The sequence below is a fragment of the Scardinius erythrophthalmus genome (genome assembly GCF_964197995.2).
Source record: "Scardinius erythrophthalmus genome assembly, chromosome: 14".
In the NCBI taxonomy this organism is placed as follows: domain Eukaryota; kingdom Metazoa; phylum Chordata; class Actinopteri; order Cypriniformes; family Leuciscidae; genus Scardinius; species Scardinius erythrophthalmus.
In genome coordinates this window covers 8,516,836-8,544,518 of record NC_138234.1, presented here as the reverse complement: position 1 = coordinate 8,544,518, position 27,683 = coordinate 8,516,836, and the positions used below count along the sequence as shown (strand labels likewise).

At 39.9% G+C, this 27,683-nt stretch overlaps 1 protein-coding gene across 2 annotated transcripts in view; it reads right to left on the bottom strand.

Annotated features, from left to right (window-relative positions):
• Nucleotides 1-9,774: 9,774 nt before the first annotated feature.
• LOC308702304 (uncharacterized protein) overlaps nt 9,775-27,683 on the bottom strand; it is a 271,135-nt gene continuing 253,226 nt past the window's right edge. The window contains exon 7 of one of the 2 annotated variants that reach the window (XM_081385036.1): nt 9,775-10,250. In XM_081385036.1, the coding sequence (XP_081241162.1) occupies nt 10,176-10,250 (75 nt within the window). In that variant the 3' untranslated portion in view covers nt 9,775-10,175. The remainder of the gene's footprint in view (nt 10,251-27,683) is intronic. The other variant, XM_081385039.1, reaches the window with a different exon arrangement.

Sequence of the window (27,683 nt, the reverse complement as noted above, 5' to 3'; positions counted from 1 at the left end):
AGGCCATGGTTCTCAGTCAGAAAAGGGTGGTTTGCCCGCTTCAGGTTGGTGGAGAGCTCCTGCCTCAAGTGGAGGAGTTTAAGTATCTTGGGGTCTTGTTCACGAGTGAGGGAAGGATGGAACGGGAGATTGACAGGCGGATCGGTGCAGCTTCCGCAGTAATGCAGTCCCTGTACCGGTCTGTCGTGGTGAAGAAGGAGCTGAGCCGCAAGGCAAAGCTCTCGATTTACCAGTCAATCTACGTTCCTACTCTCACCTATGGTCATGAGCTGTGGGTCATGACCGAAAGGACAAGATCCCGGATACAAGCGGCCGAAATGAGCTTTCTCCGCAGGGTGACTGGGCGATCCCTTAGAGATAGGGTGAGAAGCTCGGTCACTCGGGAGGAGCTCAGAGTAGAGCCGCTGGTCCTCCACATCGAGAGGGGTCAGTTGAGGTGGCTCGGGCATCTTTTCCGGATGCCTCCTGGACGCCTTCCCGGGAAGGTGTTCCGGGCATGTCCCACCGGGAGGAGACCCCGGGGAAGACCTAGGACACGCTGGAGAAACTATGTCTCCCGGCTGGCCTGGGAACGCCTCGGTGTCCCCCCGGAAGAGCTGGAGGAAGTGTCTAGGGAGAGGGAAGTCTGGGCATCCCTGCTTAGACTGCTGCCCCCGCGACCCGGCCCCGGATAAGCGGTAGAAGATGGATGGATGGATGGAAATACCTAAAAAGTTACTTATTGTCCCTTTAAATAAGAGATCGACGCACACAGGCAGGCTAACGTTAACTCGCGCACGCATCTCTCTCTCTCTCTCTGTTCCTTCTCCTTCAGTTCTCTGTCTCTCTCTTTTAATAATGAATTTAAATAAATGTGAATTCATTCAAATAAAAGCAATCCGATGGCTCTACTTTATTTAAAGCGGACGGAGTGCAAGAACTGACGAGCCTTAACTTAAGAAATAACCGTAATTTTTACACGTCTGTTAAAAAATTACACTGTAAACATCAGTTACAGCTTTAACTTATTTTTAACTTGGCAAATAACCAAGGTATAAGCGGGATAATCCACGGCTAGCCATGCATTAAAGAATTTGAATGCACTTCGTAGAGGCACTACGTCGTGCATTAAAATCCTTTAATGCATGGCTAGCCGTGGATTATCCCTTACATGCATACAGTTTTAGTACTTCAATATAAACTAAAAAAAATGTCGCCTTGGCAACTAACTGATCAAAAATAAGTTTATTATTATTATTATTATTATTATTATTATATTTCAGTAAACACCTTCAACACATCACACTGAACCACACACACACTTAAAGGTTTTGCTAAGTTAATTTTTGAATAATTAGACAACACAATCACATGATCACGGTTCTCTGATGGTCACATGACGTGCAAAACATCAAATATTTAATATTTATAAATTATTTTTGTTTAGAGCTTTATATAGATTTTCTGTGATTATAATGTAAAAAGTTAAAAGGACAATTTTACCATAAAATAAATGATTTGATTTTTGTAAGAATTTTTTTTATTTTTTTTAATCTTTATGTCTTAAATTCTTAGAAACGTTCAAACCCTGAAGCTTTTCTTCACATTATTACTGTTTCATATTTGACACAGTGTGTGATTTAAGACTGTAAATATGAGAGACTTTAACAGTCACTTGTAGAACAATCTAGAAACACACTTTAAAAACATATTCACATTGTGTCAACTTCAACTTTTCTGGATGATCTGAGAACTTGTAAAACTTTTATTGCTGAAATTATCTGCAAGTTTCAGGTATCAGAGTTTTGATTTATGTTTATTTATATTTACAATAATACAATATTATCTAATCATTTTATATTTCTGAATTTATTTTTAAAGTAATTTTACCTCTCTGATCAGCTATTATAAAAAAATCTAAATAATGTGTTCATTATATATCTAGTTTGATCTGAGATATTTGACATATATTATTATTTCTCTGTCACTTTAATAGCCTGTTTTGTATATATAGTACATTGTATACTTGTGGCTCAATATATTTCTTTCATCAAACAGTAATTTATTTTTCCATATAAAATCACAAATATATTTTTTTATAAAATATGTCACAATACTTATGATATATCAGTTTCTTGATCTTCTGGATCTGATGTCATAAAGCAGAACAGCGACAGTAGCCACGCCCACCAGAGCAGAGACGACCAATCGGATCACAGCTTCAGTAGGACCACAGCAATGAACATGGACTTCTGAGAGAGAAAAAAGCAATGATACAATAGGATTGTTGTTTTTTAACGAGCTGACTTTGTCCAGAAAACAAAATTGTAATAATACAGAGTATATATTTTTAAATAAAAAAATTAAATCCATCACGTTGATGGATAAAGATGAAATTAAAACAAGCATGTTACGACCACAAATGGCAGGATATTAGCGCAGTAAAAGTACAGATACATCACTTAAAATGTACTCAAGTAAAAGTGCACATTAAAAATTATTTTATATAATCTACTGAACTACAATAACGAACTACAATAACTTAACTACAATAACCCCGGCAAATTATATGCAACAATAATTTATTTAACTGACACTGGAAAGTTTTCCTTGATATGACGTGAAATAGGGGCGCATGACGGGTTATGAGAGACGCAACTTTAGTTTAAAAGAATACAAAGTCATTTTTATCGGTCATAACTTCTGGAGAAAAATAACGCAGACACTGGGCAAAGATGAAACTTTCTAGAGTGCGTGTGTCGACTCCCTGTGTTTGTACACACTATCAAATGGAGATACTACTTTGAAAGGCTACGTATAGCCTCAAAGACCATGAAGCAGAATTAGGCCCTGTCCCAAATGGCACCCTAAACACTCACGGTCTTCCTCTGATTCCACACTTCATGATGTAACGCCGCTTTGACTGTCGGTTAAAGTCTGCCGTAGAGCTCACTTCTGTGCGGCTCGACAAACGTGTGCATCGAGGGTGTATATTGGCTCGCGAGCACCCTTCTGAAAACTAAACTGACAAATGGGACACTCTACGGTCTTGTGGACTCAATGGACATGCGCACCAGATGACCATTGTAAGTCCACAAGAACACATTTAGTGTGCTGTTTGTGACAGGGCCTTAGAGAGTGTGGATTTAGTGTGTGTTAACTGTGCTGCGCTTTGCTGTACACCCACTGTCAATTGGCCAAGACAGCAAGTGTGTGTATTTGGACAGACCTCAAGCATCAGTAAGTCAGACTGGAAACACATCCGTTGGCAGAGGGATGTGTGGAGTATCAAACCAAATGAGTGAACATATAAATCCTTTAGTTTAATGTGAAAGTTGTCAGGGTTCTGCTGTGTAGCATGTGCCATCCTTAAAACACTCTTGTGTGTAATTTCTTATGCGTCTAATCCCAAGCCTCTGTTGCTGATTCATAATTCTGAAGTCATTTTAGAGCTGGTAATGGAGGCTTGAGCCAGTGAAAGCAGAATATTGTAGTTATTAATGCAGTTATTAGAGAGAGAGAGAGAGAGAGAGAGAGAGAGAGAGAGAGAGAGAGAGAGATTACGTGTGTGTGAATTACCTGAGTCTGTGTCTGTCAACAGTGTTCAGCAGCAGCGTCTCTACTGTAAGTTTATCGGCTTCAAAAACAGTGCCATTATTCCCTCGCTAATGAGAAATTTCATGTAGGCCTAAGTTGTTAAACTAGTTTACTGATAAAATAGTCAAAGCAGCGCTGAAAACATGTTTCTGTGCGAGTGTGTTTCTGTACTGTATGTGTGTGTGCGTTTGAGTGGGAGAGAGAGAGAGCGGGAGAAAGAAAGTATGTGTTTTCCAGACATAGTAAAATTATGCGTAACCGTTTTTGTCCAATTGTTTACTATATTTATTTGCGTGTTCAGTGTCGCTGTGGGTGTTGGTTATTTTGCTGTTGAGGGCTGTAAGGACCTTTGAAAGAACTGAAATTATGCAAATACACTAGACATCTACTAAAGTGTGTCTGCATGTTTAGCGATTATGTAAAACTAGCGGCCAATCATAAACTAGCGCTACGACAGAATCTATCTCACCTAAATTTATGGATAGAGCCGCTACTATCAATAAATGTGAAGAACATAAATGATCTGTACTCACCATAGACAGAAACATTGAATGTTTTTGATGACAGTTCAGATGCGATTATCTTTACTTCATAGAGTCCAGCATGTTCAGTTCTGATGTTTGTGATGGTCAGAGATCCAGTTTGATGATCCAGCTTCAGTCTGTCTCTGAATCTACCATCAGGAACATCATCATATGTGGAGAAGATTCCAGAATCTCTGTTTATTTTAGCTATCAGAGACTCTTCTGCTCCAAACTTCCACAGTATGTCGTCATGTGTGTGTATTTCAGTAACATCAGTGTGTAGAAGCACAGATTCTCCCTCCATCACTGACACTGACTGTGTTTCATTTGTTTCAACAGCAAACACACCTGAAGAACAGGAACAGGAACTGATTAAAGGAACACTCCACCGTTTTTTGAAATAGGGCTTATTGACCTTCTTTCCTACATTTAGATAGGTGGGTAAATGCATTTTTGTCTCAGTGCATGCATTGTTTTAGTTTGACAGGGTCGGCGCTAGCTTAGCTTAGCATAATGAATGGAATCCTTTGTTGCCAGCTAGCATTTCCTGAGTAAAAGTGATATATATATATATATATATAAAACCCCTAATTACTTCTTGTGGCCTGCATATTCACAACAAGTACAAATAGCGATGCAGATTAACACTAGGCGATTTCCTAGGCAGTATTGACTTATGTATTAAGGACTATATTAGGTGGAAGCACAGGCGAAGCACTGCTACTTGGGCGTGATATCTCTGTCAATATCTGCCTAGGAAATCGCCTAGTGTTAATCTGCATCGCTATTTACTTGTGAATATGCAGGCCACAAGAAGTAATTAGGTGTTTTTTTTTTATATATATATATATATCACTTTTACTCAGGACATGCTAGCTGGCAACAAAGGATTCCATTCATTATGCTAAGCTAAGCTAGCACCGACCCTGTCAAACTAAAACAATGCATGCACTGAGACAAAAAGTGCATTTGCCCACCTATCTAAATGTAGGATAGAAAGTGAATAAGCCCTATTTCAAAAAACGGTGGAGTGTTCCTTTAAGTCTATGTTGGTTTACAAAGCCTAACGTCAGTTTTATAATATTTAATGTGAACTGATACAAAATGTGAAGAGAAATGCAAATTTATTATGAGATAGTAGATCTCACAATAATACTGTAACGAGGTTTAGATGTTATGGGAAGAAGGAGGCGGGAACCGGCGAACATTCAACATATTTTAATAAATAAATCCACAAATACAAAAATGAAAGTAAAAGCCAGCAGCCCCTCACGGACGACTGCTGGCAACACAAACAGAAACAAAACATGAACTAAAACACAGGCCTGTCCTCTCTCGCTCTTCACTGTCGTCGCTCCTCCTTTATGCCTCCGCTCCTCCGTGAGAGATGCGAGACCGGTGCGTCTCACAGGTGTAGCTCATCACAATTACGCCACCGATCTCGCGCCGTCCTCCCACGGCCCTCGACCTCGTCCTGCTCGCCACAAATACTGACTTGATTTACCTGTGAAAACTGCTAATCATCTTAGCTTGTTCCAGACACTTACCAGTCAGACGCCGCCAACATAAACTTTTGAAACATTTTCTTCAGATGATCTAATAAAATCATCCGCCAAAAACAATCAAGCTGTTCATTTGATGTGTGAATCCTTCCTCGACAGAGTTTGACCCTCCTAGTTTACACACACACACACACACACACACACACACACACACACACACACACAACACACACACACACACACACACACACACACACACACACACACACACACACACACACACACACACACACACACACACACACACACACACACACACACACACACACACACTCACTCTCTCTCTCTCTCTTTCTCTCACACACACTCACAGAAACTTTATAGTTACATTTAAATGTCCTTCTGTTCTTATTAAGACTTTAAATGTTCTTGTTCATAGAAAACAATTTATTTTTGAAAGTGAAAGTGAATTTTGTCATGTAATACTGATAATGTTGGATATTGGAATATTGTATACATTTTCTTCATGGTAAAATATAGTGTAATTGTTCCTCTTCTTCTGAGTCAGAATGAAACCGACTGTGGTTTGATTTCCTTAGAAACGTTTTGATCTGTTGGCTGGACAATTTATGAACATCACAGTCTGACTTCAGCTAACAGTGAAATCAACAGTAACACTTTATAAGACTGTTCTGTCATTAATGAATAACTACACAGGAACAAATGAGTAACGCACTATTTATAACAAATGTACTTTATAATGAATTTTTCTATGAATAATTAATGAATTAGTAAGTAATATCACTCAGTTGAATGAGGTAGTTCACTATTATCTAATCAATAACTATTTTTTTTTACAGTCCTCCTAAGGACTAAGAACACAGGTTCATAATTAACATGAATAATGCATAATATATAATTAATTCTAAAGTGAAGATCATGGTAACCCACTAGTAATGACTCGAGTATTACCAAATCCATCGGGAAGGAATTAGGCTTCTACTATCAAAAATCACTGAGTTGTTGTTAGATACTGCCAGTTTAATCTTCTAGATCAGTCGAATTCACAAATGAATGTTATTTATTGTGAACCAGTTGATGTAAAAGAATCTGTTCAAAAGATTTGCTCACGAAACAGAGATCTTGATTTGATACTTAATAAAGTTAAAAACATTTTTTTTAAATGACATGCTCCTTCCTTCACCAAATACGAACACGTTTTCTATCATGTCTTTCTATGAGAGACGGTGGAGCCAGTCTGGGCGTCAGTGGCGAGGAAAGAGTTAAAGTCTCCCTGTGATATCAAGCTTTTAATGTTGTTTATATGTCTGTGTTTTTAATATGATTTAAGACAAACCATGTGCAAATTTCATAGGTCAACACCATTCCTGAGTATTTTCTTCTTAAAAGACAGTCTCAAAAACACAGTTTGGGAAATGCATTCATGATGTACTACTCGCTCATTATATATTTTGAACACAAAAAAAGTTACGGACTGCAGCTTTAACCTTGTAAACCGTAAGTTGTACATGTTATTAAATTACAATTAAGCTCATTCTTCTTTGTCTAAAAGATACTGCTAATTAAAAAATGTTTATTAAAATTGTAATTTTGATCCAATGCACGATTTTCTGAAGTTTACAGCTAAATCATTATTTTTACAAACGTACTGCCTAAATTTTGCATAACAGCATCAGAAAATTAGTTTTTAAAAATCCAAAAGATTATAATAAAAGACTTCAGCCGTTATAAGTGAATCAGGTCTGTTTTAATTGCACTTATCACATAAACATACAGTACACATATTTCGATTTCTTTCCTATTATCCAGAAAATAATATAGTGTGCTTCAAAGTAAAAAAAATATAAAAAAATAATTAAATAAATAAAATAAAATGAGAGAGAAAGGTCTACATTCTACTAAGGTCGTGGTTCAGGCTTTTGTGAGGAGTTTGGCATATTATACTTCAGCTATGACACTGAAATGACTTTTCTGAAAACATTTATAACTACAGACATGATGATGAGCACTTCTAAATCCTGCCAGCATAAATACATAAATGACACAAATAATTACATATCAGTTCTGATTACATATCAGTTATCAATATTTACATATCATATAACAGTGGACAATCACAGCAAAACCTTCTTTAAGAATAGAACTAAAAGAGACATGAAATGGCGAAAACATTTATAATGAAGAGATGATATGAATAATGAATAATTATTAAAAACTACACTTGACAGTAAAAAAGAGATCAGCATGCCATCTCAAATGCTTCATAAAAGGTTACATGTTTCAAGACATTTGTTAAAACAAATTACAAATAAAAGCAATCAACTTTTTGCACATTTAACGATGACAAAAACGTGCTTTATGATACAAAATGCATATTGTTTTACCAGTACACATATCTGTGAAACATGCTTAATACCAGTAGAAGGCTTATGCAACAGTCAGTGACACTTATGGAAGATAGATAAAAATACATTACATAAACTCATATTAGGCTTTTTGTTGCCTAATACTTTTCTCATATTTTCTCAGTGTCTTTCAGTGCATTGTAATTTAATTTAATGTAATGTAATTTCCACTCAAACAGGAAGCTAAGACAGGACATATTGAATGTCATAGGGCCTCCCCCTTTTCAAATAGCCAATAATAATAACAATAATAATAATAATAATAATAATTCATTACATTTATATAGCGCTTTTCTCAGCACTCAAAGCACTTTACATAGAAGGGGGGGATCTCCTCAACCACCACCAATGTGCAGCATCCACTTGGATGATGCGACGGCAGCCATATTGCGCCAGAACGCCCACCACACACCAGCTTACTGGTGGAGAGGAGACAGTGATGAAGCCAATCAGTATATGGGGATGATTAGGCGGCCATGATGGACAGAGGCCACTGGGCAACTTTGGCCAGGATGCCGGGGTTACACCCCTACTCTTTCGAAAGACATCATGGGATTTTTAATGACCACAGAGAGTCAGGACCTCGTTTTTTTACGTCTCATCCGAAGGACGGTGCTCTTTTGGCAGTATAGTGTCCCCGTCACTATACTGGGGCATTAGGACCCACACAGACCACAGGGTGAGCGCCCCCTGCTGGCCTCACTAACACCTCTTCCAGCAACAACCTGGTTTTCTCAGGTCTCCCATCCAGGTACTAACCAGGCTCAGCCCTGCTTAGCTTCAGTGGGAGACCAGTCTTGGGCTACAGGGTGATATGGCTGCTGGCCAATAGTGTTTAGTTTACCTCACAGACTTTAATTTGTACTTGACAGCACCATGTAGCGAATCCCAGCGCTGATGATACGTTGGATTCAATAGTAGAGGTGTGAATAAACTCCAGCCATTTCATTCTTAATCAACATTCAGTTGGAAAACAGAATAAAACTGGAGCGTTTGAGTAAGCGAACACACATCTCCAACACATACTGCTCCCTGATGTGTCAACGGTGGCTTTGGCCAGATGGTGTTTATAGCATAGGGGGCGGAGCTTTAGATTCTAGAGAGCGTTTGATTGGACAGAAGATGTGATGAGAAGCTGAAGTCCGCGGTGATGTCTTAAAATCCGTGATTCATTTTAGCGGAAGTGAGAGACTGTAAGTTTTGAAAGCTTATATCTCCTAAATGCAAATTTTGCCATTCTTCCGGAGCGCATTAACTTATTCATAACCTTAAAGAGGCTACATGCAATTTTCTGAAATTTAAACTCGCGACTGACACCTGTGGCCAAAAAACGGAACTGCTCTTCCTTTCTGCTCGCTCTCTTCACAAGTCATCTGCTGCAAAGAAGTCAAAATTATGTTTACAGAGGTAAGAACAGTCAATCCATTGCACTGCTTGCGAGTGTAGGCTAATTGCTGACTAGCGGTGGTGGCAGAGTGATCTGAAACGTTTAACATGAACGCCCGAAAAATCCGACCCAACAGAAAATAGGAAAAATAGGATACAGGCTTATAGGTGCACCCACTGTGAGCTGACAAGGTGTGCTCATCAGGAGATGTTTGAGTCATAAATGGTCAAATAAAAAGGCTATTGTTACGTTTATTTTGGGGAAAAAGTTGCATGTAGCCTCTTTAAGGCTAACATATTCATACTGAAAGCTAAAAAAGCTAAAAACCTCAATTATGATTTCAGGGGGTCTTTACAGATGAAATCACGTCCTGACCGTTTCTGTCCAAATCAATTTAGCAGCTTTAATAAACATTTAAATACCATGAAAATCCTCAAGCACTCTTTGTACAATTGGAGCTAATGTTCTCCTTTGTTTCTTACTAATTAACCGTTTGCCTTTTCTGAAGCAATGTTTGCATATTTTAGAATATATTTAGGCTTATTATTTAAATAACTAATAAACAAACTATTTTGAATTAGTTAAAATTGGTGTCAAGGTGAAATGTCTCTAGTATTGGTGCCAACTAAAGAAATCTTGGCATCGTGACACTCTTTCTCTGTGAGCGATGTGAGTTTCTTCTCCTCAAGTTCTTTTAATGAAAGTATCAAAACAATAGTGTTATGTGGGCGTCTCATTGGCCGCCTCAGCCTCAGTCTGATTACGGTTGGAGACTGAGATTCTTCATCAGAAAAGCGTCTCTCTGATCAGGGGACGAGTCTTCAGCTCCACTTGCCTGTTTATAAAAAAACACAGATAAACAGAAAGAAAAAGAAATAAACCAGATTGATGTTTGAGTTACACAAAGGCTTGGAATTACAAAAAATAACTAGAATGTACATTTCCTGAAGAAAATGTGAAGTGGTGCTTGCAGTGGCAAAACTCGCCACTCGATTGCTAGAGTGTGGTACATGATTGCATACAAGCCAACAAACATGTCTGTACGATGTTCTGGTGCTGAGATATGGCTTATTCGTGTTGTTCAGGTGGTTGCTAGGGTGTTGCTAGGGTGTTCTGGGTGGTTGCTAGGCAGTTGCTAGGGTATTCTGGGTGGTTGCTAGGGCATTGCTAGGCAGTTGCTAGGGTGTTTTGGGTGGTTGCTAGGGTGTTACTAGGCGGCTGCTAGGGTATTCTGGGTGGTTGCTAGGGCGTTGCTAGGCAGTTGCTAGGGTGTTCTGGGTGGTTGCTATGGTGTTGCTAGGGTGTTCTGGGTGGTTGCTATGGTGTTGCTAGGGTGTTCTGGGTGGTTGCTAGGGTATTCTGGGTGGTTGCTAGGGCGTTGCTAGGCAGTTGCTAGGGTATTCTGGGTGGTTGCTAGGGCGTTGCTAGGGTGTTCTGGGTGGTTGCTAGGGTATTCTGGGTGGTTGCTAGGGCGTTGCTAGGCAGTTGCTAGGGTATTCTGGGTGGTTGCTAGGCGGTTGCTAGGGTATTCTGGGTGGTTGCTAGGGCGTTGCTAGGCAGTTGCTAGGGTATTCTGGGTGGTTGCTAGGCGGTTGCTAGGATATTCTGGGTGGTTGCTAGGGCATTGCTAGGCAGTTGCTAGGGTGTTCTGGGTGGTTGCTAGGGCATTGCTAGGCAGTTGCTAGGGTGTTCTGGGTGGTTGCTAGGGCGTTGCTAGGCAGTTGCTAGGGTGTTCTGGGTGGTTGCTATGGTGTTGCTAGGTGGTTGCGAGGGTATTCTGGGTGGTTGCTAGGGAGTTGCTAGGTGGTTGCTAGGGTATTCTGGGTGGTTGCTAGGGCGTTGCTAGGCAGTTGCTATGGTGTTCTGGGTGGTTGCTATGGTGTTGTTAGGTGGTTGCTAGGGTATTCTGGGTGGTTGCTAGGCGGTTGCTAGGGTATTCTTGGTGGTTACTATGGCGTTGCTAGGCGGTTGCTTGGGTATTCTGGGGGGTTGCTAGGCGGTTGCTAGGGTATTCTTGGTGGTTGCTAGGGCGTTGCTAGGCAGTTGCTAAGGTATTCTGGGTGGTTGCTAGGGTATTATGGGCGGTTGCTAGGCGGTTGCTAGAGTATTATTGGTGGTTGCTAGGGCGTTGCTAGGCGGTTGCTAGGGTATTCTGGGTGGTTGCTATAGTGTTGCTAGGCAGTTGCTAGGGTATTCTGGGTGGTTGCTATGGTGTTGCTAGGTGGCTGCTAGGGTATTCTGGGTGGTGGCTAGGCGGTTGCTAGGGTATTATTGGTGGTTGCTAGGGCATTGCTAGGCAGGTGTTCTGGGTGGTTGCTATGGTGTTGCTAGGCGGTTGCTAGGGTATTCTGGTTGGTTGCTATGATGTTGCTAGGCGGTTGCTAGGGTATTCTGGATGGTTGCTAGGGCGTTGCTAGGGTGTTCTGGGTGGTTGTTATGGTGTTGCTAGGTGGTTGCTAGGGTATTCTGGGTGGTTGCTATGGTGTTGCTAGGCGGTTGCTAGGGTATTCTGGGTGGTTGCTAGGGCATTGCTAGGCAGTTGCTATGGTATTCTTGGTGGTTGCTAGGCAGTTGCTAGGGTGTTCTGGGTGGTTGCTATGGTGTTGCTAGGCGGTTGCTAGGGTTTTCTGGGTGGTTGCTATGGTGTTGCTAGGCGGTTGCTAGGGCATTGCTAGGCAGTTGCTAGGGTATTCTGGGTGGTTGCTAGGCGGTTGCTAGGGTATTCTGGGTGGTTGCTAGGGCGTTGCTAGGCAGTTGCTAGGGTATTCTGGGTGGTTGCTAGGTGGTTGCTAGGATATTCTGGGTGGTTGCTAGGGCATTGCTAGGCAGTTGCTAGGGTGTTCTGGGTGGTTGCTAGGGCATTGCTAGGCAGTTGCTAGGGTGTTCTGGGTGGTTGCTAGGGCGTTGCTAGGCAGTTGCTAGGGTGTTCTGGGTGGTTGCTATGGTGTTGCTAGGTGGTTGCGAGGGTATTCTGGGTGGTTGCTAGGGAGTTGCTAGGTTGCTAGGGTATTCTGGGTGGTTGCTAGGGCGTTGCTAGGCAGTTGCTATGGTGTTCTGGGTGGTTGCTATGGTGTTGCTAGGTGGTTGCTAGGGTATTCTGGGTGGTTGCTAGGCGGTTGCTAGGGTATTCTTGGTGGTTACTATGGCGTTGCTAGGCGGTTGCTTGGGTATTCTGGGGGGTTGCTAGGCGGTTGCTAGGGTATTCTTGGTGGTTGCTAGGGCGTTGCTAGTCAGTTGCTAAGGTATTCTGGGTGGTTGCTAGGGTATTATGGGCGGTTGCTAGGCGGTTGCTAGAGTATTATTGGTGGTTGCTAGGGCGTTGCTAGGCGGTTGCTAGGGTATTCTGGGTGGTTGCTATGGTGTTGCTAGGCGGTTGCTAGGGTATTCTGGGTGGTTACTATGGTGTTGCTAGGTGGCTGCTAGGGTATTCTGGGTGGTGGCTAGGCGGTTGCTAGGGTATTATTGGTGGTTGCTAGGGCATTGCTAGGCAGTTTCTAAGGTGTTCTGGGTGGTTGCTATGGTGTTGCTAGGCGGTTGCTAGGGTATTCTGGTTGGTTGCTATGATGTTGCTAGGCGGTTGCTAGGGTATTCTGGATGGTTGCTAGGGCGTTGCTAGGGTGTTCTGGGTGGTTGTTATGGTGTTGCTAGGTGGTTGCTAGGGTGTTCTGGGTGGTTGCTATGGTGTTGCTAGGCGGTTGCTAGGGTATTCTGGGTGATTGCTAGGGCGTTGCTAGGGTGTTCTGGGTGGTTGCTAGGCGGTTGCTAGGGTATTCTGTGTGGTTGCTAGGGCATTGCTAGGTGGTTGCTAGGGTGTTCTGGGTGGTTGCTATGGTGTTGCTAGGCAGTTGCTATGGTATTTTGGGTGGATGCTAGGGCGTTGCTAGGCAGTTGCTAGGGTGTTCTGGGTGGTTGCTAGGCAGTTGCTAGGTGTTCTGGGGGGTTGCTAGACAGTTGCTAGGGTGTTCTGGGTGGTTGCTACGGTATTTTTGGTGGTTACTAGAGCGTTTCTAGACGTTGCTAGGGTGTTCAGGATGGTTGCTAAGGTATTTTTTTTAGTTGCTATGGTGTTACTAGGTGGTTGGTAGTTGTCAAAGATGGTTACCATGGAGTTTTTATAGAGTTATTAAAATCTTTAATAACGAGTACCTTCAGTACGGCACTCGGCCTGCGGCCTCGTGCCTATGGCCGAATAGGCACAAGCATGGAGCAATATCGCAAGGCCACGAGTGTAATATTGCGTTAAAAAATACAAAAAAATTTAAAAAACATTTTTTTTTGGTTTAGGGTGGTTGCTAGGGAGCTCTTAGTGGTTGCTAGGGTGCTGAAACTGGTTGCTAGGGTGTGGCTATGAAGATTTTAGGCCATTACTTATTGGCTGCTTGATAATATAAATCCTCTGAGGGAGAGAGAGAGGGAGAGATGCAGGGCTGTCAGGCCCTTTGGAGTCTGTGTGTGTGAAAACGGCAGTTGGGATTCAAATATTTTTAGAATGCCCAATGTTAAGTCAATGGGACTTTTTTGGCCGCTTTTTCGTCCGCTGTGCGAACATCGTACACCCGATCGCTTAGAAAAGTCATAGCACACCTCTCCTCAATGAGCCGGTCGATTTGACACCTCACTCAGGGGTCTGTGACAAACGGTGCGGGGCGCATTACGCGCCAAACTTTGTCCAGAATAATAATAAGAATAACTAGAATGTACATTTCCTGAAGAAAATGTGAAGTGGTGCTTGCAGTGGCAAAACTCTCCACTTGGTTGCTAGGGTGTTGTACATGATTGCATTCGAGCCAACAACCATGTCTGTACAATGTTGTGGAGCTGAAATATGGCTTCTATATGTTGCAATATGGTTGCTAGGTGGCTCTAAACGGTTGCTAGGGTGTGAAATCAGTTACCATGGTGATAGTTACAGACAGTTTCCCAACCAAAACAAAAGAGCCAACCCCCATCTCTATGTGATGTTCTGATGCAGAGACATGGGTCATGATAAACGGTTGCTAGGGTCCTCTGTTTGGTTGCCAGGGAGTGACTTGGCAGGTGCCAATGATGAAACTCCAAAGGCTGATTGTCAGTATAAATGATTTAAACCAACTCCCATGCCTCTGTGACATTCAGAATGGAAGATATCCCTCTTTGGAATTTGGTTGCTAGGGTCCTCTGTTTGGTTGCAAGGGAGTGACTTGGCAGGTGCCAATCATAAAACTCCAAAGGCTGCTTGTCATAATGAATGATATAAACCAACTCCCATGCCTGTGTGACTTTCAGAATGGAAGATATCCCTCTTTGGATTTTGGTTACTAGGGTACTCTGTTTGGTTGCTATGGAGTTACTTGGCAGCTGCCAATGATGAAATTCCAAAGGTTTCTTGTCAGTATGAATGATATAAACCAACTCCCATGCCTCTGTGACATTCAGAATGGAAGAGATCCCTGTTTGGATTTTGGTTGCTAGGGTACTCTGTTTGGTTGTTATGGAGTTGCTTGGCAGCTGCCAATCATGAAACACCAAAGGCTTCTTGTCAGTATGAATGACATAAACCAACTCCCATGCCTCTGTGACATTCAGAATGGAAGATATCCCTCTTTGAATTTTGGTTGCTAGGGTAATCTGTTTGGTTGCTATGGAGTTGCTTGACAGCTGCCATTGATGAAACTGCAACGGCTTTTTGTTACTATGAAGGATATAAACCAACTCCCATGCCTCTGTGACATTCAGACTGGAAGATATCCCTCTTTGGATTTTGGTTGCTAGGGTACTATGATTGGTTGCTAGGGAGTGGCTTGGCAGCTGCCAATCATGAAACTCCAAAGGCTTCTTGTCAATATTGAATTATATAAACCTTCCCCCATCTCTATACGATGCTCTGATACAGAGATATAGGCCTTGCTAAATAGTTGCTAGGGTACTCTGTTTGGTTGCTATGGAGTGGCTTGGCAGCTGCTAATGATGAACTCCAAAGGCTGCTTTTCAGTATGAATGACATAAACAAACTCCCATGCCTCTGTGACATTCAGAATGGAAGATATCCCTCTTTGAATTTTGGTTGCTAGGGTAATCTGTTTGGTTGCTATGGAGTTGCTTGACAGCTGCCATTGATGAAACTGCAAAGGCTTTTTGTTACTATGAATGATATAAACCAACTTCCATGCCTCTGTGACATTCAGAATAGAAGATATCCCTCTAGGATTTTGGTTGCTAAGGTGCTCGACAATGGTTGCTAGGGAGGGGCTAGGAAGTGTTGAGGTGATTCATGATTGGCCATTTGATGCCCTGAGTGAAACGAGACCACCTTGGTGTTTCTATGATCTACTAGAGCGTTTCTAGACGTTGCTAGGGTGTTCAGGATGGTTGCTAAGGTATTTTTGGTAGTTGCTATTTTGTTACTAGGTGGTTGGTAGTTGTCAAAGATGGTTACTATGGAGTTTTTATAGAGTTATTAAAATCTTTAATAACGAGTGCCTTCAGTACGGCACTCGGCCTGCGGCCTCGTGCCTATGGCTGAATAGGCACAAGCATGGAGCAATATCGCAAGGCCACGAGTGTAATATTGCGTTAAAAAATACAAAAAAATGTAAAAAAAAATTTTTTTTGGTTTAGGGTGGTTGCTAGGGAGCTCTTAGTGGTTGCTAGGGTGCTAAAACTGGTTGCTAGGGTGTGGCTATGAAGATTTTAGGCCATTACTTATTGGCTGCTTGATAATATAAATCCTCTGAGGGAGAGAGAGAGGGAGAGACGCAGGGCTGTCAGGCCCTTTGGAGTGGTGTGTGTGTGAAAACGTCGGTTGGGATTCAAATATTTTTAGAATGCCCAATGTAAAGTCAATGGGGACTTTTTTGGCCGCTTTTTCGTCCGCTGTGCGAACATCGTACACCCGATCGCTTAGAAAAGTCATAGCACACCTCTCCTCAATGAGCCGGTCGATTTGACACTTTACTCAGGGGTCTGTGACAAACGGTGCGGGGCGCATTACGCGCCAAACTTTGTCCAGAATAATAATAATAATAATAATAATAATAACTAGAATGTACATTTCCTGAAGAAAATGTGAAGTGGTGCTTGCAGTGGCAAAACTCGCCACTCGGTTGCTAGGGTGTTGTACATGATTGCATACCAGCCAACAACCATGTCTGTACGATGTTGTGGAGCTGAAATATGGCTTCTATATGTTGCAATATGGTTGCTAGGTGTCTCTAAATGGTTGCTAGGGTGTGAATACACAGTTACCATGGTGATATTTACAGACTGTTTTACAACTGAAACTAATGAGCCAACCCCCCATCTCTATACAATATTCTGACGCAGAGATGTAGGTCTTGTAAAATGGTTGCTAGGGTACTCTGTTTGGTTGCTATGGAGTTGCTTGGCAGCTACTAATGATGAAACTGCAAAGGCTTCTTGTCAGTATGAATGATATAAACCAACTCACATCTCTATACGATGTTCTGATGCAGAGATATACATTTTGCTAAACGGTTACTAGGGTACTCTGTTTGGTTGCTATGGAGTGGTTTGGCAGCTGCCAATGATGAATTTCCAAAGGTTTCTTGTCAGTATGAATGATATAAACCAACTCCCATGCCTCTGTGACATTCAGAATGGAAGATATCCCTCTTTGGATTTTGGTTGCTAGGGTACTCTGTTTGGTTGGTAGGGAGTGGCTTATCAGCTGCTAATCATGAAACTCCAAAGGCTGCTTGTCAGTATGAATGATATAAACCAACTCCCATGCCTCTACGACATTCAGAATGGAAGATATGCCTCTTTGGATTTTGGTTGCTAGGGTACTCTGTTTGGTTGCTAGGGAGTGGCTTGTCAGCTGCCAATCATGAAACTCCAAAGGCTGCTTGTCAGTATTAATGATATAAACCAACTCCCATGCCTCTGCGACATTCAGAATGGAAGATATCCCTCTTTGGATTTTTGTTGCCAGGGTACTCTGTTTGGTTGCTAGGGAGTGGCTTTTCAGCTGCCAATCATGAAACTCCAAAGGCTTCTTGTCACTATGAATGATATAAACCAACTCCCATGCCTCTGTGACATTCAGAATGGAAGATATCCCTCTTTAGATTTTGGTTGCTAAGGTGCTCGACAATGGTTGCTAGGGAGGGGCTTGGAAGTGTTGAGGTAATTCATGATTGGCTGTTTGCTGCCCCGAGTCAAATGAGACCACCCCCATGTTTCTATGACAATTCAGTCTGGAGATATCTCTTTAAACTCTTTCAATGGAAGTCTATGGAACTTGTTGCTAAGGGGCTCTAAATGGTTGCCAGGGCGTGGCTTGATAGCTTCACAATGATCCTGAGAGACTGATTGGTCGTCTGAGTAAAATGAGCCCTCCCCCTTGTCTCTATGACACTGTGATCCAGAGCTACGTTCAATACAAAGTCCCTATGCAATTTACCATAGTAGGAAAAGCATGTGTGTTTCACGGGACGTTCCTTCCCCATAGTAAGTCAATGGGGCAATTTTGGGCATCTCCTGCCCCCCAGGGGTGCAACTTTTACCCCATTGTGAGGTATGTTCTTACAGAGCCTGTCAGCCTCTTCAAATGTGGCAAATCACACGTTTCTGCGAAATCCTCGCTCAGAGCTACGTGTGGTCAAAGTTCGTCGCAATGTTAAGTCAATGGGACTTTTTTGGCCGCTTTTTTGCCCCTGGGGTGAACACCGCACCCCCGATCGCTTATAAAAGTCATAGCACACCTCTCCTTAATGAGCCGGTCGATTTGACACCTCATTCATGGGTCTGAGACAAACGGTGCGGGGCGAGTTACGCGCCAAACTTTGTCCAGAATAATAATAAGAATAATAAGTATGAGCAATAACAATAGTGATGCCTTGCTTTCAGCAAGCACCACTAATAATAAGAATAATAAGTATGAGCAATAACAATAGTGATGCCTTGCTTTCAGCAAGCACCACTAATAAGTATGAGCAATAACAATAGTGATGCTTTCAAAAAAGCACCACTAATAATAAGTATGCAAGAGAACACTAATGATGCCTTGCTTTCAGCAAGCACCATTAATAACTAGAATGTACATTTCCTGAAGAAAATGTGAAGTGGTGCTTGCAGTGGCAAAACTCTCCACTCGGTTGCTAGAGTGTGGTACATGATTGCATACAAGCCAACAAACATGTCTGTACGATGTTCTGGTGCTGAGATATGGCTTATTCATGTTGTTCAGGTGGTTGCTAGGGTATTCTGTGTGGTTGCTAGGACTTTGCTAGGGTGTTCTGGGTGGTTGCTGTGGTGTTGCTAGGCAGTTGCTATGGTATTCTGGGTGTTGCTAGGGCATTGCTAGACGGTTGCTAGGGTATTCTGAGTGGTTGCTATGGTGTTGTTAGGCGGTTGCTAGGGTGTTCTGGGTGGTTGCTAGGCAGTTGCTAGGGTATTCTGGGTGGTTGCTATGGTGTTGCTAGGCGGTTGCTAGTGTATTCTGGGTGGTTGCTAGGGCGTTGCTAGGCGGTTGCTAGGGTATTCTGAGTGGTTGCTATGGTGTTGCTAGGCGGTTGCTATTGTATTCTGGGTGGTTGATATGGTGTTGCTAGGTGGTTGCTAGGGTATTCTGGGTGGTTGCTATGGTGTTGCTAGGCGGTTGCTAGGGTATTCTGGGTGGTTGCTAGGCGGTTGCTAGGGTATTCTTGGTGGTTGCTAGGGCGTTGCTAGGGTATTCTGAGTAGTTGCTATGGTGTTGCTAGGCAGTTGCTATGGTATTTTGGGTGGATGCTAGGGCATTGCTAGGCAGTTGCTAGGTTGTTCTGGGTGGTTGCTAGGCAGTTGCTAGGTGTTCTGGGGGGTTGCTAGACAGTTGCTAGGGTGTTCTGGGTGGTTGCTATGGTATTTTGGTGGTTACTAGAGCGTTTCTAGACATTGCTAGGGTGTTCAGGATGGTTGCTAAGGTATTTTTTTGTTGCTATTGTGTTACTAGGTGGTTGGTAGTTGTCAAAGATGGTTACTATGGAGTTTTTATAGAGTTATTAAAACCTTTAATAACGAGTGCCTTCAGTACGGCCAGTACTATGGCCGAATAGGCACAAGCATGGAGCAATATCGCAAGGCCAAGAGTGTAATATTGCGTTAAAAAAATACAAAAAAATACAATTACAATACACCAATTTTTGGTTTAGGGTGGTTGCTAGGGAGCTCTTAGTGGTTGTTAGGGTGCTGAAACTGGTTGCTAGGGTGTGGCTATGAAGATTTTAGGCCATTACTTATTGGCTGCTTGATAATATAAATCCTCTGAGGGAGAGAGAGAGGGAGAGACGCAGGGGTGTCAGGCCCCTTGGAGTCTGTGTGTGTGAAAACGTCGGTTTGGATTTGAATTTTTTGGAATGCCCAATGTTAAGTCAATGGGACTTTTTTGGCCGCTTTTTCGTCCGCTGTGCGAACATCGTACACCTGATTGCTTAGAAAAGATATAGCACACCTCTCCTAAATGAGCCGGTCGATTTGACACCTCACTCAGGGGTCTGAGACAAACGGTGTGGGGCGAGTTACGCGCCAAACTTTTGTCCAGAATAAGTATGAGCAATAACAATAGTGATGCTTTCAAAAAAGCACCACTAACTAAATATCTTAAAATGTAGGATGTTTCTCTTCACATTTAAAACAATAATTCATCTTTCATAAAGAACCTGCACATTTAAATGCTTGAAATATTATGTAAATAAATTATTTAAATTATATAATAATATAAAATGTAAATCACACACAAACATTTAATCAGCGCACAGATGTGAATCTGTTTTGCAGTCAGACAGATTCAGTTGATGTAGTTTCTCACCTGTTTATTGCGCTTCGTCTGTTCGCTTCTGGAGGAAAAACACTCAATTAAACACGTTACTTTGGTTAGAGTAAAAAAATATCTTTTAAAGATGTCTCATATTTCAATCTTATTAAATCATTTGTATGTTACACTCACTGTTACTTCTTGCTCTGCGCTTGCAACAGTAAATCACAGAAGCAGCTGCAACAACAGTCAGCAAAACAGCAACAGCTGCATATATTCCTTGCCGGAATGGAGTCGGACCTGGACCTGGAAGAGCTAAAGACAGACAGTCATTGTTATTTACAAAGTGACTAATGTTACGCCTGCTGGTGGCGGGATGACTTGGGAGGGTGTGGTCGATTGTACACCCCTGCTGAGTAATCTCATCTGATTGTGGAGAGGATAAAAGATGGGACTGATTTAATCCATTTCACTTTTCCTCTGGGGATCGGCAGTCCAGGAGAAGTCATTTGCTTGAACCTTTGCTTTATCAACATTTCCTCACCATTTGGATTATAATTTTTCCTCTTTATTTAAACCCTAGACATTGTTATATTATTTTTGTATTGTATCATTTTGACACTTGAATAAAGAAACTTGCAAGTCAATCAATCTGAACAAGTGCTCCGATTTTACGTTACGGTCGAGAGCGAGCTGGCCGTGACATTAATAATTCAACTTCAACAGTATTTTTGTCTGATATTTATTTCTACACGTGTCTACTCTGGTCATCAGTTGTATGATGTTGATTTAAGTGGGAAATGGCTCCATCTTGTGTGCTTTTGAAGAACTAGCAGCTAAAACAGCATCAAGCACTGTGGGCCAGTTGTTCAAAACATTTAATCTGGATCAAAATTATCCGGATTTGGAAATCCCCTTTTTTCTTGTTCAGAATCAGGTAATCCGTCTTACTTTTATGCCGGTTTTTCAAAGCAACATTGGACTGGATCACCCTGATCCAGATACACAGTTTTCAAGATTACCAAATCCGGATTACCAGTGCTCTAAATGGGACAACATATCACAATGTGGGTTACCAGCGATGTGAAGAACAGGTAAAAGAGCCAACATGGGGTCACTGTAAGTGTGTCTTATTTTGAGACAAAACACAAAAATAACATGAACATCCACTTCCATTCATAATTTCTTTTATGACCCCTCATCTGAGCCACAACAATTAAAACACATATACATTAACAAATACATTGTGGATATTTTGAAAACATCAAAAAAAAAAAGGCTAAATGTCCAATAGTTAACAAATTAAAGAATGTTCATTGTTCTTCTTCATCTCTGATGATTGTTTCTTTGAAATTAATATACGGAGATGAATGACAGAAAATTGGAATATATTATTTTTGTTTGTTATTGAAATCTGTTTGGGTGATTATTTCATGGGGACAAGATCATTTTTATTTTATTTTTACTTTACTATACTATACTGAATAGCTTAGCCTATGTCTACTTTATCACTGTTAAAACGGTTACACAAGTCAAGTGCAAAATATAAATAAAAGTATACACTAAATAATACAAATGTATTATTTGACCAATTTGAAAGTTTTACTACATTTTCTTCCTGGAATCCACCTTGAAATCCTGTTGGGATCAGGATGATCCTGTTTTTTTGGATCAAAGTTATCCAAATCCTACTGACAAGTTTTGAACAACACAAACTGAAGGTTTGATCCAGATTAAAACTAGGATTGGATTCCGTGATCTAATCTGATTTCAGATTCCTTCTTTCCCTTTTGAACAACCCATTTTCAAGATTTGATCCAATCCGATAACCAAAATCCGATCAGCTTAACTTTGAACAACTGGCCCTAGATGACACAAAATGACGATTTTTCCGTCATTGGAGGATTTTTTCCAGACAAAAAATACATAAATCTCTCCTCTCAGGGGGACATGAGGGTGGAAAGCACGGTAATACTGATACAAAGCTTAATGCTAAATCCTGAAGTATCCCTTTAATAACTTTTTTTTTTTGCATGTGAAGAATTCTCTTGTCAAACAGACCTCAATGAAAACATTTACTGGGTTGATATATAAACATTTTATGAACATATTTTGTGTTAACTTCAAATCCACTGCACTTTGGATTCTTGGTGAACTAAAAAAATAAATAGATGTATTTAAACTGATGATAATAAAAGGTGATAAGAGATGATATTGACCAGAACAAAACAGTTTAAACTACCACGTATAGAAAAACTAGTTTGTTTTTAAATCATAAAGCACTGAATTTAAAGTTAAAGCTATAAATTACAGTTTAAGAGTAAATGTGTTTTTCTACACTACCAGTCGATAGTTTTGGTAAGATTTTAAATATTTTTGAAGTAAGTCTCTTCTGCTCACCAAAGGCTGCATTTATTTGGTTAAAAATAGATATATTACTATTATGACAATTTAAAATATCTATTTTCTATTTTAATATGTTTCAAAATTTATTGAAATTTAATGTAATGTATTCCTGTGATGAAAGCTGAATTTTCAGCATCATTACTCCAGTCTTCAGTGTCACATGATCCTTCAGAAATCATTCTAATATGATGATTTGATGCTCAAAAAACATTTCTAATTATTATAAATGTTGAAAAGTTATTTACATTTTTATTTCAGGATTCTTTGACGAATAGAAAGTTCAAAAGAACAGCATTTATTTAAAAAAAAAAAAACAGAGAAACAAAAACACATATAAAACAGCTGTTTTACATTGTAATAATATTTCACAATATTACTTTTTTTTATCAAATAAATGCAGCCTTGGTGAGCGGAAGAGACTTCTTTCAAAAACATTACAAATCTTACAGACCCAAAACTTTTCACTGGAAGTGTAGATGCTGTGTGTGAATTAATATACAGGTAAAGAAAACACCTGAATATCACTGCAAAAGTATTAAACACATGCGATTGAAATGGACAAGACTTGCTTTTAAACATGAAGACTCACCAGTAACAGAAACACTGAAGATCTTTTCACTGAATCTGTTTCTGCTGATGATCAGTAGCATATATTCTCCAGAGTCTGTGTTCGTGGTGTTCATGATGGTCAGAGATCCAGTCTGATTATCCAGCTTCAGTCTGCCTCTGAATCTCTCAGTACCTTCATCAAACTTATCATCTGTACACATCTGACTCTGATCTCTTTTGATTGCAGTGATGAAAATGTTATTATAATACCACATAATTCTGTATTGTTGGTTTGTTTGAACACTAGTGTTTAGAGTGACTGAATCTCCCTCCATCACTGACACTTCCTCTTCATCTGTATCATAAGCAAACACACCTGAAGAAGAAACAATTAACATTAGTCAAACAAATGCATAATAGTGCTTTGAAAATGCTCTCCTACATATCATAAAGATTGTGAGTAGAGAGATATGTCTGGATTCATAATGAACATTCACTTCCTGAACATCATACAACCATGAATATTATGATACTCCAGGAAATCATGCCATTTCCAAAAACATTAAGAAACAATGGGGGGAGGGGACTATTGATATTATTTTACTGTTTCAATTGTAGACTTAAATAACATGTTTTCATTTACACTTTTATTCCCCCACAGTGACTCACACTAACAACTGATGACATCACGGCTTGATCTTTGCTTGACCAATCAGCGGAAAGAGGCGTTTTATTCCCGCTCGTGTAGAGATGGAAAAATGTGTATCCAGTTTGGTTTTATTGTTTTTCCATTTGGCGGATTACAACAAAGTTTGCTGAAAACACAAACAAAAATATAAAAAAAGATTTGCAATTTCTTTACTTCATGAGAAGGGTCGAATATGTGATAAATGAACGATTTCTTTGTTTTCCCGTTTAAGACAAAAACAAGAAAACAAATTATCCGAAGGTACACGGAGCAATAAATAACAGATGCATTGAAATGGATGGATGATATGACTAACTACCACCAATAGAAGAACAAGTACGCTTTTAAATCATAATGCACTGAATATGAAGTTAAAGATATAAATTACACTTTTAGAATAAATGTGTTTTTGTAGAAATGATCTTTATGCTGTGTGTGAATTAATATACAGGTAAAGAGAAAACACTCCTGAATGTCACTGCAATAGTATTAAACACTTTAATGATGTGATTTAAATGGACTAGACTTGCTTTTAAACATGAAGACTCACCATGAACAGAAACACTGAAGATCTTTTCACTGTCGCTGCCGTTGATGATCAGTAGTGTATATTCTCCAGAGTGTGTGTTTCTGGTGTTTGTGATGGTCAGAGATCCAGTCTGATGATCCAGCTTCAGTCTGTCTCTGAATCTCTCAGTGCCTTTATTAACGTTATTACCTTCATTACACTGAACATCTGTACAGATAATACTGAGATCTCCAGTGATCTGAGCGATGAGAATGCCATTATAATACCATGTAATTCTCTCTTGTTGGTTTGTTTGAACACCAGTGTTTAGAGTGACTGAATCTCCCTCCATCCCGGACACTCTGTCTGTATAAGCAGACACACCTGAAGAAGAAACAATTAACATTAGTCAAACAAATGCATAATAGTGCTGTAAAAATATTTTTCTATATCATAAAGATTGTGAGTAATGTCTGGATTTATAATGTAACACAGAAGAACATCATTGATTTACACTTTCACTCATCAATCATACACGAGTCTCATGGAGGATCTTGAACAACTTATGTTCAACTTATGTTATCTTACAACACATGAACATTATGAGTATTACCCATAATAATATGTTAGAATATTGTGCTTTTCCCCAAAAACATTAAGGTACAATGGAACATTTATCATTTTAATTTTTTATTTACTTTATCATTTTTACTGTTTCAATCTTACACTTAAATCAAATCACATGTTTTCTTTTACACTTTTATTCATCCAAAGCGACTTACACTACATTCAATGCACATTTGATCAGTTTATGCAAATGTATCAATATTTACTCACAGTATGAAGCCATGTTACTTTTAGGTTTTAATACCATTTAACGTTATATACATTTTTTTCAGTAAGTTAGTCATGTTTTGAATGAAGCTGGGCTGGGCCGCGAACACTCTCGTTTATAGAACTATATCGTTGACCAGAAACGAGATCAGACACACGTCTTACATTGATGCTGGAGTAAAACACAAACAATACATGAATATCCGAGCATATGAAACTTTGTCGTTAGTTTTAACGGGAAAGGAGATAGTAATATACATGTCTTACCATGCAGGCGTAAGCTCGTCAACAATAAGAAAATAAATAGAGACATATGCTTCATTTTCAATTTTTGCCCAAAGATGAACGCAGATTCAGTGAAGTAAAAGTGATCTGTTGTTACTCTGCATCAGTGGCGACGCCATTATTTCACGAGTTAAAAATTAAAAATGAAAAGGCTTGTTTGAGATGCGCCTTGCCTCGCCTGAAGTGTATGCGAGACTAGGCGGCTGTGCAGTGAGAGGAGGAGTGAAAAAAGCGCAGGCAAACAGGTGTTGTGCCGAATTTCGACTCCCTGCCAGAATCTGACTCCCCTCGCGTGCACGCGCAATGACGTCACTACACTAGTCGCCGAATTTCGACTCCCTGACAGAATCTGAATCCCCTCGCGTGTACGCGCATCAAATTATATTGAGTTAGGCCTACTTGGATTCAATAAATAGTAAAACAAAACGCACTAGGTCTCTATGTGAAGCTTTTATGCTATTTATATGATGATCTCATACCTATTCTTTTTTCTGTTAATATCATTTTTTTCTCTTTCTTTTAGCCTACTTGTAGGCTATTATTATTTTATACTGTATATGTTCTTTTACTATTTGTTGTTAACTACATTTGTATATGTCTTAGACTATTGTCATGTTTATTATTTGTTATTTGATTGGCATTTAATAAAAAAGTAAAAAACTAAATCCTTTAGCCTACTGTTCATCTATAGTTTCCACACCTGCAATTCCTGTCTGCATTTAGTGTTTGTATAGTGAGTGTGAGTGTGAGTGTGTGTGTGAGAAATTAATAAATAACAAATGAATATAAATAGGAAGTGAAACTGCTAAAAACATAACATGTTTATTAGATCTAATGGCTGTGAGGAAAATGTTGGGTTGGGGGGCTGGGGGCATAAATTATAACCATATGTATTTATGCAGTGACACACATAAAATCACTATATTTTTTAAACACAGCACCTGCCAAATTTATACTCCCTCCAATGTCAGCTTTGCAAGAGAAAACACATGAAACTCATTCTGATGACATCTTTGTCCATGAAGGATCCTCTGCAGAAAAGCACAAGTATTTTATGTATAGATTTAAGCAGCACCCGTCAAAACCATACTCCCCCTCAAATGTATTACATTAACACACACAATTATACTGCACCTTATTGAAACTGAGCATTTTCACTGGACTACTTCTGCACCTAAATTAATGTATTAATGTGTATTTTTATTCTTTCTAAATTGTTTATGATTATTTGTACTTACTGTATATATTTTTTTCATAACTTTATCTTTCACTCTATTATTACTAATTATAGATAATTGTGGTGCATACTAATATTCACTTTGTCCCTATGTTAAGATTGGCTGTGATGTGTGCCCTCGGTGTTACCACTTTGACTGCGCAAAAACATCGATGGAAGTCACCAACTACTTGTGTCCAGCTTGTATTAAATAAATGTATTTATTTTCAAGTGTTGAGCAGTAGTTTCTCTTTTTTATTATTGTTTAGTTTGTAATCCTATTTAAGTTATTATTTTCCAACTTATGCGTTTTTGACCAGCTCATTGGAGACAACAATTCAAAAGACACCAACTTTGCACATACAATAAAAAATATTATTTTAATGTGACACATGTACATAACAGGGGGACCAACAGTAAATGCAATGAAATGACATTTTCATTGAGCAAACAATAATAAGAAAAACATTCCTGAATGATTTCACAGTTAAAGGCGTTTTACATGTATTTCTGTTTTTTTATCACCGAAATGCAGTTAATCATCCTGCAAACAGAAAGTGTGCACCATCATAAAATACCTTTAAAGTAGTAGGTAAATGTTGAAACAGTTAACAAGTGTTATGTCCACTTCAGATGACTAGCCACCCAGTTATACTGGCAAATATCAGCCAGAATGAACTGAAAGTGCCCATCACAATACAATATCAAGTGTAAAACAGAGAAATTATTTTAGCATCCATAGTAAGAGGTGTAACCAGCATGAGTTTCATTTGTCTTTGATTTTGCAAACCTGAAAAATGAGGGAAGTATGATTTATATAATTTGCTTACACCTGTGCTTTGGACAGGAAAATAATTCTGGGGTTTGATTTAAATAAATGTACTGGCAGAGTATATCTAAGAATAATATTATGTGCAGAATTAAGTAGAACTTATTGCACATGGTATTATTGGACTGTCTATAGGCTAGTAGTAAACAGTGCACAATGGGAATAAATGTTAAATATTAACATTTCATATTTGACTTAGGTAAGTTTAGTGCACTTAAACA